General features: G+C 57.0%; 1 protein-coding gene across 1 annotated transcript; it reads left to right on the plus strand.

Annotated features, from left to right (window-relative positions):
• The first annotated feature begins 1511 nt into the window (after positions 1 to 1511).
• LOC128816085 (opsin-5-like) lies at positions 1512 to 7270 on the plus strand. The gene is made up of 5 exons (XM_053993350.1): positions 1512 to 1599; positions 2906 to 3068; positions 3571 to 3698; positions 5141 to 5469; positions 6833 to 7270. Exons 1-5 carry the CDS (start codon positions 1512 to 1514, stop codon positions 7268 to 7270), a joined length of 1146 nt encoding a protein of 381 aa, XP_053849325.1.
• Positions 7271 to 11494: the final 4224 nt, after the last annotated feature.

Here is an 11494-nt window from a genome sequence, read left to right on the forward strand (position 1 = left end):
TCTGTGTGCCCAGGACTACGTGGCTGAGCAGGTTGATGTTGAAGGGCTGCTCTGTGCTGGCTGTACCCCCGAGGACAGTCTGGCCTGAATCCCTCCCAGAGGAAACACAGATTTAGTCTTGACTGAGCACAGTCACGTGTTTGGAATATTTCTGAATTAGAAGAAAACTCCTGTAGCTGTTCCTGTCAGAAACCATTGTGGATGTGTTTGGTACCTGCACTGATTTTTCTGCAGTTTGTGACTCTCCACTAAAGGATGTGCCTGCGCAGGCATCCCCATCACATGCTCACCTGAGGGAGCACCTTGATGGGAGGATCCAATTTATGACTTACTTTTGGACACAAAAGGGATAGCTCCCCATATTTCTATAAAACTGATTTATCGTCTGTGTGTCAGTGACATCAGCACATTGATCAGAGCAAGAGATGCATTTTCATCAGTTCTGTATGAGAATGAGAGATGTGTGCTTTGCACACAGCTCAAGCACAATCATAAAAATAGGATTTATCATAAGTAATATATCAGAAATAGAAATTCCTCTCCTGTGATTATTGGTCTTTTTTGCCAGCCTGATCTCACAGGACACTTGCAGCTCCCCTGATGTATTGCAGGATGGAGACCTGCCAGGGGTCTGAAGGAAATCAAATGCTACAAGCTTTGCCAGTTCTCTCCTTTACTGCATGTGTGCTGAGGAGCAGGAACAATTCCTTCCAGACTGTTTATGCTGGGCCTTGCCCTGTCTCATCACCACTGCAGCTGTGTGACCTGGCTCTGTGTCCTGAATACACAGATGCTTTGCTAAAGCCTCTTGGAGAGGTGATGTGCATGTGCTGTGTTCAGTTTGGCTGCTTCCAAAGGCTCTTGAGGAAGATCAGCTATGGCCTAGGGGAGAACTGTGCATTATGAGAAATGCAGGAGTGATTTGCTCAGCTCTAAATGAAGGTTGTTTCCAATTAGGTTAACGAAGAACATCGTTCCCATGTCCAGAGTCACTTGGTCTGTACAGGGAGATATAAATCACCTGTCTGTACACAGACACTCTGAAAAGCACAGGAGAGTAAAGAAGATAATTTCCACTGGGCTGTGAAGCACTGAGCATCCAGGGTGGGAGGAGATGAGCCCAGAGCCCCCTTCCACCACTGGCACTGTGTCCTGCTGCCACCCATCACCCCTGGGGGCTGCCAGCTCAGGGGTGTCCCGGGCTGCTGCGAGCAGCCAATGCCTGTGTCCAAACACGCCGTGCCTGCTGCAGTCACACAAGGCCAGGACTTGCCCAGAGAATCACAGTGCAAAGGCTGATGCTCATCAGTGAAATCTGTGGCTGAAGGAATGACAATGAAGTGGGATTACCAGCCTGATCCCATCCCAGGCTGCTCAGTGCCACAGACAGCGTTGGCCAGAGCATCCTGCTGGCCAGGAATGTGTCACCGTGTCCTCTGGGAACTGAAGGAGCTGGGCACTGCTCCTCAGCCAGGAGTCACTCTCACTCCCATGTGTGTCTTTCTTTACAGATGGGGAATGCGTCCAACACCTCAGGGTTCACCTCCACCCTATCGGAGAGAGAAGACCTGATTTTTGGCACTCTCTATTTAATCTTTGGTAAGGAAAGATGGCCTGTTGGTTCCCGTGTCCCTGCCCAGCTGCCTGCCAGAGACAGTCAGGCCTTTTCAGTCACTGGTGCTTCCAGAAGTGTCCAGTCATTAGCAGATTAATTAAACTGACCCTTCCCATGTTACCCAGAAGTATGGTCTGGTGACTGAATTCCCCTCTCAGGTGAAATTCAAGTGCCTGTTATGGTTTTAATTATTTGGAAAGTTGAATAACTTTAAGGAACGTCCTGTAACTCCTACCACAGCCACCTGAGGTGAGACAGGCGAGGGCTCTGTGGGTACCACCCAGGTCCACTGAAGGGGATTTGGAGCTCAAGCTGGCCCTTGATTTCAGCAGGAGTTGGAAAAGCTAATAAAGTGTACTTAGCACAGATGTGAGACTTGCTCTGTGGGAAAAATGCCTTGTGAGGCTGGGAAGAAGAATAAACATCTCAATACTCTGCTCCCCAGTGACTCCAAAGCCTCCAGAGCTCGGGATTTGCCCAGATCCCACGTGGGAGTCCTGTTCCCTGAGGGGAACTTAGTGTTGGCCATTCAGTGGCTTTGGAAGCCGGTTCTTACCATGAGATTTAATTTGCAGCCTAATCCATTAGGGAGGAACTCTTATTCTGCCCAACCTGCCCCAAAAGCAGCAAAGATTCCCCTTCTGAGGACACTGAAACCTCTTTTCCATGAAATCACAATTATGTAATGAAAAAGAGAAAGCCCTTATTATAAAACTTAAATCACCACTGTTGATTTAAATACATTAATAGCAAACAAAGAGCCTTCTTTTGTTTAGTCTGGATTTTCCTTGATCTTCATAATGCCTTTCTTCTTGTTTATTTTGTTACCATGATATGGGACAGTGCAGACTCACAGGAGTGACATTGCCAGGAAGAAATTACGGAGGCCAAGGGGCCCAGCTCCCTGGCCCCACATCAGAGGAGCAGTCACAGAGAGCTCCTGTTATTTATCTAGCTGGAGGAAGTGCCCCTTGCTCCTTCCAGCTGCAGCAAGACTTTGGGCAGATCCTGCACCCGGAGCCCGCTGCAGTCTCATCCCATCTCTGCCCTCCTACCAAACGCCTCTGCAGGACCTCAGGAAGCAGAAGGGATCCAGTACAATGGAAAGGAGCTCACAGAGCTCTGTGGGTCCCATGGGCTCCCCTGCTCAGCTCATCACAGAGAGAGAAGCCTGGAGCTCTCTCTACCCTCTGTAGGCTTCTGCAGTGTTTCCTTCCAAACATCTCAGGATGCTCCTGGCTCCTTTCCTGGCTCTGTCACACACAGCAGCATTCTCTGCCTCCTCCACAGGCATCATGTCCCTGTCTGGGAACTCACTGCTGCTGCTGCTGGCCCATCAGAAGAGGTCCCTGCTGAAACCTGCCGAGTTCTTCATCGTCAACCTGGCCATCAGTGACCTGAGCATGACGGTGACGCTCTTCCCCTTGGCCACCTCCTCCTTCTTTGCACACAGGTACCTCATGGGAGCGGCTCTGCACTGCCCAGTAGCCTGGTTGCAAACTGTCTGGGAGCCAGGAGATCCCTGGCAGGTGCAGAGGGACTCGGGGTGGCACAGGGGCACATGCAAGCTCCCAGACAGCCATCCCACAGCGTGTGCTTTGCTGCTCCCTGTCCCTCCAGTTCCTCACGCAGACCTGCTGCCAAAGGGGTCTGGTGGTGGGTGTCCAAGCTGGCAGCGCAGTGTGGGAGCTGCTGTGGGTCAGGGCAGCTCCTGCATGCCCAGCTCCACCCATGTCCATCTTTGGGGTGCTCAGGGAGCAAATCAGGGGCAAGGTCATGCCCATATTTACTGGCCAGGTGCTGGCACGTGTGGGAACCTCCCCACATGTGCCCAGCTCTGCTGCAGCAATGGGAGCAGCCGCTGGGAATGTCCCTCACGGGAGAAGCCTCGTGTGCAGCTGAGGGGCAGGGCTGTCGGGGGGGGGGACGGGCTCACCTGCAGGCTCTCCTTGCAGGTGGCTCTTCGACCAGGCCGTGTGCACCCTCTACGCCTTCTGCGGGGTCCTGTTCGGGCTGTGCAGCCTGGCCAGCCTGACGGTGCTCAGCACGGTCTGCTGCCTGAAGGTCTGTTACCCGGCATATGGTAGGTGCTGGGGTGCGTTATCTGATCCTCACTCACACCCCTCTCTGTTAACAGAGCCCTTTTTCTTTCAATGAGCCAGATCCACCTCTTCAGGGAAAGCTTTGCCCCAGGGCAACCTATCCCCAGTCAACATTTAGTCACAGAATCACAGACACAAGTTTAGGCTGGAAAATATCTATAAGATCATTGAGTCCAGCTGTTACCACAGCATTCCAAGTCCAGCACTAAACCATGTCCCCAGGTGTCACATCTGTGTGGCTGTATCACAGCAGATTGCAGGTTTTTGAATGGCCATACACGGACTTGAGCTTAGGCTAGAGCAGACTGCAGCTGGGAAGCCACAAGCTCTGGCAGAGCAACAAGAGCTGCTTTCCCTGGTCCCTGGTGGGAGAGCCATAGGCTAAATGTGTTTAATTCACTGAAATAATTAATACAGGAGGGCCGGGTTTGCAGTGCTACAGCTCATGTCTGTAGCCCTGTTTTCACTTGCATGCTCACTTGCAGAGCTAAGGTGAATGATTGCTCACTGCGGAGAGCACCCGAGGAAGTGAGGGAACCCATGGATGTTCCTTACACAGCTCCTGCTCCAATTTGGGGTTCTTAATTTCCTCAGCTCAGCTGCTAATCCTTCCTCTAGCACTTATCTTCAGAATACACTTTCCATTAATGACCAAAAGCAGAAACAGAATGGGAAATCATATGTATCACTTTGGTTTGCAGACCAGCACCCCAGGTTCCTCCTGTCCCCCTGTCCCCTGACTCACTGTCCGTGTCTCCAAGCCAGTGGCTGCTGCCAGCCTCCCGTGTGTCCCCAGCAGCTCTCAGTGCCTCAAGGACAATGCTGGAGCAGAGTCACCTTGGTTATGTGCCAGCACAACAGCTCAGGAGGTGGCTAAGGAGGTGGGAGGAAAGATAAAGGTGTAAGTTGGCTGTGGAAAGGCAACCCAGGTGACAGTGGCTTTTCCCTGCCCAGCCTCTGCTCTTGACCAGCCAGTGCTTGGCAGCCTGGCACTTGGGGCTTATCTACAGCCCAGCCCATCTCCTGTGAGGAAATGTGCTTTTAGTTGCTTAGTTTCAAAGCAAAATGTTATTTGTATGTATGTCTGAAGACATAGCACTTTACAGTGAGTCTTAGAAGATCAGAGGATTTGAGATTCTATGGGGGTTGGGACAAAAATGAAAACAAAACGTCTCCCCCAGAGCTTCACTGCGCAGGGAGGGAAAGGTCCCTCAAGTGCCAGGGTCCGGGGTGGCCGAGGAGCCCTGGCCGTGGCCCGGCAGCGGCGCGGCGAGCGCGGGAGCTCCCAGCGGTGCTCGGCAGGCGCGAGCGGCCGGTCCCGTCCGGAGCCCGGCGTCTGCCCTGGCTGCGGGCGCCTCAGGGGCAGCTCCCTCTCGCTGCCCTGCCCACGGGAGCCCTCCTGAGCGCGGTCCCCACGCCGCAGGGAGCAGGTTCTCGCGGAGCCACGCCGCCGGGCTGCTGCTGGCCGTGTGGGCCTACGCCCTGGCCTTCGCCAGCGCGCCCCTGGCCCGGTGGGGCAGCTACGGGCCCGAGCCCTACGGCACGGCCTGCTGCATCGCCTGGGAGGCCTCCGGCAGGGAGGCCGCGCTCTACATCCTCGCCCTCCTCATCTTCTGCTACCTGCTGCCCTGCCTGCTCATCCTGCTGTCCTACGCGCTGATCCTCTGGACGGTGTGGGCGTCGCGGAGAGCCGTGAGGCAGCACACGTCCCCCCGGCGCGGGGCCCGCGGCGCGCACGGCCTGCTGCTCAGGGTACGGGAACGGGAACGGGGAACGGGAACAGGGAACGGGGCTGCTGCTCAGGGTACGGGAACGGGAACAGGAACGGGAACGGGAACGGGGCTGCTGCTCAGGGTACGGGAACGGGAACGGGGAACGGGAACGGGAACGGGGCTGCTGCTCAGGGTACGGGAACGGGAACGGGAACGGGGCTGCTGCTCAGGGTACGGGAACGGGGAACGGGAACGGGAATGGGGCTGCTGCTCAGGGTACGGGAACGGGAACGGGAAACGGGGAACGGGGAATGGGAATGGGGCTGCTGCTCAGGGTACGGGAACGGGGAACGGGAACGGGGCTGCTGCTCAGGGTACGGGAACGGGAACGGGGAACGGGAACGGGAACGGGGCTGCTGCTCAGGGTACGGGAACGGGAACGGGGAACGGGAATGGGGAACGGGGCTGCTGCTCAGGGTACGGGAACGGGAACGGGGAAGGGGAACGGGGCTGCTGCTCAGGGTACGGGAACAGGAACAGGGCTGCTGCTCAAGGTATGAGGTCAGGAGCTGCTGCTCAAGGGATGGGGAATGGGGCTACTCCCCAGGGTACCAGGCACTGGGGGCTGCTCCTCAAGGAACGGGGTCGGGGGGCTGTGGGGTCACGGGGTGCCCTGCCCAGCCCACTGCCCATGGGCAGGCGAATGGCTCGGCCCCTCCTGCCCAGTGTCTGCTGTTCCTGATGAATTCTCCAGGTGTCTGTGTCAGTGTGGGTAACAATACATTGCTCCTCATTCCAAGTCATCAGGTGGAGGAGTTTTCATTTTAAATTACATTGGAAGAGATCATAAAGGAGCTTGCATGAGTCATTGTTCCCCAGACTACAAGCTAATACTATAATTTACCAAGAATATGTAAAAAGCCCTGAATAACCTTTTAAAAACACAGCCTGAGAGAAAACAACTTGCAAACCTGGCTTCAAAGGAAACATCCACATCCATTCAGGGAGGGGGACTGAGCACAGCCCATTTCCAGGCCTCCCAAGCCACACAGGTTGCTGGAGGGATTCGCAGTGCTGCCAAAAGCTGTTGGGGCCTGGTGCTGAGCTGGTCCCAGCCAGGTCACTGGGTCCTTTGTACCCACCAGCCACAGCAGGATGAGGCCGTTCTGAGTTTCCCAGGTGGGACAGGGTGTGAGAGGGAGCAGGTCTGTGCATGGGCTGTGCTGAGCTGCTGCCCTGCTCTCTGACATTCCAGGACAGGTCCAGGAGGCTGAGCGCCTTTCCCTGGGGATGTGAGGGCTGCTCAGGGTCCTGCTGCATGTGGCTGAGTCTGGGGGGTGTCAGCGTCCCCCGAATGCTGCAGGAGGCTCACGGTGCCACCATCTGCCTCTGCTTCCTTCCAGCTGAGCATCGCCGTGTGCCTGGGGTTCCTGGCTGCCTGGACTCCCTACGCCGTGCTTGCGCTGTGGGCACTGCTCGGGGACGCCAGCCAGGTGCCAGCGCTGGCCTTCGTGCTCTCGGCCGTCTTTGCCAAGTCCTCGACGCTCTACAACCCGCTGGTGTACCTGCTCCTCGAGCCCAACTTCCACAGGTTCCTCTGCAAGGACGGGGTGTCCCTGCGCACCCTCCTGTGCTGCGGCTGCCGGGGCGCTGGCAGAAGCTGCAGCGACGCTTTTGGGTGTTTCAGTGACTGCCCCAGGTGCTACACACCCCCCCGCGGAGCCGCGGGGCAGCCGGGGCTGAGGAGGACGGTGCAGGTGATGGTGCTGCTCACGCGGAGGTGGCCAGGCCTGGGCACTGCCAGCGTGGCGAGGCAGGCCCTGCCCAAGGACCTGCTCTGAGCCCAGCCCTGCCCGGCTCTGTCCTAGCAGAGCACTGGAGCACAAACCCAAACGCAGCATTCTCTCACGCCCGTGCCCAGTGGGTCCCAGATGTTCCACACCTGAAGTGACAGGAAGATGTGACACCAACCCCTCTGGTTTGGCCCTTGCAGCTCTGAGCCTGGTGTTTGCACTCGCAAAATCAAGAACAAAAATAGACCCCAGTGCCTGAGATGTGCCCAGGGTGCAGCCCAGGGAACAGTCTCTCCTGCAGTTTGCTCTCTGGGCCCTTGGCCTTTGTTTTTCCAACCTGGTGCTCTGATGGTCAAGTAGGAACTTGTTTGTCTTGAAAATTGTGCTGGCGGGGTGGGCTGGGGGCCAGGAGGCCCGAGGGGAATCTAGCTCCAGTGCCAGCTCCTACAGCCCCCCCAGTCCCCTCCTGTCCTGCTGGGGAGTGGGACTGTCCACACAGCTACCTCAGCTGGGGTAAGGAAGCACCTCCCTACAGGTCCCTGGGACTGCTCTCTGTGCCAGCTGTGCTACCCTGCTCCCTCCACTTGAGCGGAAGCCACCACTGCCCTACAGACAGAAATGGGAGCTTGCCTTAGAGCAAGGATTTGGGGTTACAATAATCCTGGAGTGAGTAGTGGCAGTCCCAGGGAATGATCTGCATGCAGGGAAAGGCAAATCTGTGGGTGAGCACCACCCTGGAGAAGGGACGGTGGCTGCAGTGTCCCCGTTGCTGGGACGAGGGGGCAGCTCTGCCATCCACACTGCTGCACAGGGCAGCAGCTGCCTGGGCTGCAGCATCCCGAGGGATTGTAGTTGGCCTTTGGAGATCAGTGAGGGCAGCACACCCATGGGTGGAGCCTGGGACAAAAAGGAGCAAGAAGCTGTGCCAGAGCCTGGTGCAAAGCCATCCACAGGATGACCCCACCTGGAAAGCTCCCTGTGCCCCATCCCCGGCCCTCTGGCCCACGAGGGGATCACGCAGTGTCTGCACTGACATTCATCGTGTTGCAGCTGTCATTTCTGAAGTAAATTCACTCATGCAAAACCAGCGTCCCACTCGGTCCGGCTCCGCGTTGGCGGCTGCGCTCCAGGATAACTCCAGGGAATGCGGATGGGGATGGTGCAGAGCGTGGCCAGGCTGGCTGCCACGGGCCAGCCACGCAGAGAGGGGCACAGCCCATCGGCTGAGCACGGGCACGTGGCACCAGCAAACCTCCTGTGCCCCGGCAGCCGGGCCTCCCTCGTGCTGAGCGCCACAGCCACGCTGTGCTGGCAGCAACGGGAGCCTGCCACACCCCCGCCTGTCCCCCGGGCCATCCTGGGCTGTCCCGGGCCATCCTGGGCCATCCTGGGCTGTCCCGGGCCATCCTGGGCCATCCTGGGCCATCCTGGGCTGTCCCGGGCCATCCTGGGCCATCCTGCTGCTGTCCGTCGAGGGGAGCCTCCAGAAAGGGACCAGGGGCTGGTTTCCCCTTGGAGGACACAAGCACGAAGGGCTGCTGCCATCTCCTGGGGGCTCTCAGGGCATGGCCACCCCGGCATGGACAGGGACCAAGGACTGACCAGCCAGGCTGGGCACTGGGCTGTGCCAGGCTTGGGGACAGAGCACTGGGTCCCTGCTCCGCCTGCCAGCCCCCTGGCCGACAGCTTTGGCCCCTGCTGCCTAAAAATCCAGTGCTCCAGAGATCATGTAAAGAATACAGGGAGAAAGATAATGGTCTGCTAATCCCTCAGGTCCTTTATTACTCCAGAAAACCCCCAGGTCAGTGTTTTCATCCCACAGGCTGGTGTGAGCATGCCCAACACTGAGAGCCCCAGTGCTGGGGGTGTTTAATCTCCACTCCCAGACACTCCTGCTGCCGAGGGCCAGTGTTTGCAGCCACCCAGCAAACCCCAACCAGTCCAACGAACTCCACGTGCTGTGGCTGGGCCAAACAGCCAGTCCAGGGTCTGGCACTGCCCAGGGACTCCTCTCTGCCAGGCTGGATCGCTCCCGTGGGGCACGGCACAGCTGGGGCCAATGTAACCGCATCCCCAGCTGGGAGAGATGCTGACAGCTGCCACCAATTACCTGAGGATTAGAGACAACCTTCCCCCTCTCGGGCAGCTCCCCTGGTGCTGCTGGTGGGCTGAGCCTGAGAAGAGGGTGGTGGCCTCGTCCTCGGAGCTGGGGCCAGCAGGGGCTGGAAGGGGCTTCCTGATTGCAAGAACCAATTTGTTTGGGTTTGGTCACGCTGCAGTGGGTGGGAAGGGAGCTGGGGGCTGCAGTGCTGCTCAGTGAGAACCTGGTCCTGGAGCAGGAACGGAGCCGGGGCTGCCTTGGGGTGGGTGTGGTGCCCGGGGCTGCACTATGGGTGCTGCATTTCCCACTCTGTGCTGGCTTGCTCGGGAGTGTGAGGGCACAGCTACAGCTCCAAGGTGGCAGGGACACCATCTGTCCTAGGAAAGGAAAAATGGGGAACAAGGTGACTGTCAAGGAAACTCAGCAAAATCATACATGAGTGTGAAAATCAAATATAGCAGTTTTTTTTTTTTCCAGTGGTTCTGAGTTATGGAGGTTAATGTGTAGTTTAAGGGAAAGTGAAGCCTTAACTCTGAGTTGTGCAAATGTGGTGATGTTTTAGTGCAGCTGCTTTTTAAATAGCTCCCCTATCCCCCATTGCTCCGGCTTCATTGCCTCAAATGATTTAATTCCTTCTGCCTGTGGTGGATAATTGAAGGTAAAAAATGCTTCCAGCTGGGGATCTCAGCTCTTGTCCTGGTGTTGTCCAGGGAGCAGGACCAGCCTCCCCAGCAGCTCTGTGCTCCAGCAGCGCCCCAAAGCTCGTCCACCTCCTGCTCCAATCTGACAGGTGAAGCCCTGATGATCCCATCAGCTCAAACCAGAGCTGCCCTCAGTAATGCCCAGTGGGGCTGTGCAATCAGGCCCTTTTGTACCTCCAGAATTGGCTGTTGCACAAAGCTGAGGGTGCACATGCCTCTAGTCCTGCGCTGTGTCCCCTCCTGGGGCCCCACTGTTCTCGAGGGCTGGGTGGCCTCAGCCTGTGCCACTGACCCTTAACTGCAGCCCCTCCGGTGGGTGAGCTCACCTGGGGCACAGGGAAAAGCCAAAAGGTGTTTAATCAGCACAGGGCAGAGTTCTGCTCTGTTCCCAAAGGCTGAGCTCCTGAAGGGCAGGTAAGGACTCCTGGTTGTGGCAGCTTGGGAATTAGGCTGTGGAAACAGCCCAGAGGTGCTTTAGTGGGTAAAGCAAAGGAGCATCTCTGCAGCCTGGAGGATCAGCCAGAGCTCACCGAGCAGCAGCACCTGGGGCTCTGCAGGCAGCTCCTGGGGTGCTTAGCTGAGAACATTAAGAAATCAAGTTTACTCTTGCACAGGTTTGCAGATGACATCAAGTTAGGACAGAGGAGCTAACTTGTGGGAAGAGGGTTAGGGTTTAATATTGGTCTGATAAAATAGGAAATTATCTAAAGTAACTGCCAAGTCAATAAAGAAGAATATTTCTTTTCTAAGCATATTAAGAGAAGAACTCTAAACTGTGAAATGACTGATAGAAAAGCCATTGTATTGATAAATGAATATCAGCATTGGGCACTACGATAAGAATTTCTTTTGGTTCCAAAATGAGTGAGTTAATTTAGATCTCTCAGAACACACACTTAATCCCAAGATTTGACAAAAGCAATATTACGTTACGTTTTAGAATAGCTGGTTTTAAATCCAACCGTCCCCAGCGTCTTCACAGGAATCGCTTCAGAGCGACCCCTCCGTCCGCGGGCGGTGCCGCCGGCCGCCGCCAGAGGGCGGCAGCGAACAGCTCACCTGGCGGCAGAGAACAGCTCACCTGGCGGCAGCGAACAGCTCACCTGGCGGCAGAGAACAGCTCACCTGGCGGCAGAGAACAGCTCACCTGGCGGCAGAGAACAGCTCATCTGGCGGCAGCGAACAGCTCACCCGGCGGCAGCGAACAGCTCACCCGGCGGCAGCGAACAGCTCACCTGGCGGCAGAGAACAGCTCACCTGGCGGCAGCGAACAGCTCACCTGGCGGCAGGTGCGGCCTGACGGAGCGGCCGGGGACCGCCGGGAGCCACCGGGAATGGCCGGGGACCGCCGGGGATCGCCAGGAGTGGCCGGGAACGGCCGGGGATCGCCGGGAGCGGCCGGGGACCGCCGGGAACCGCCGCCCTCGGGTACGTCAGCGTGACTGAGGCATTGTGCCGCCCCCGGGGTAA

The sequence above is a fragment of the Vidua macroura genome, chromosome 17 (genome assembly GCF_024509145.1).
Source record: "Vidua macroura isolate BioBank_ID:100142 chromosome 17, ASM2450914v1, whole genome shotgun sequence".
NCBI lineage: Eukaryota > Metazoa > Chordata > Aves > Passeriformes > Viduidae > Vidua > Vidua macroura.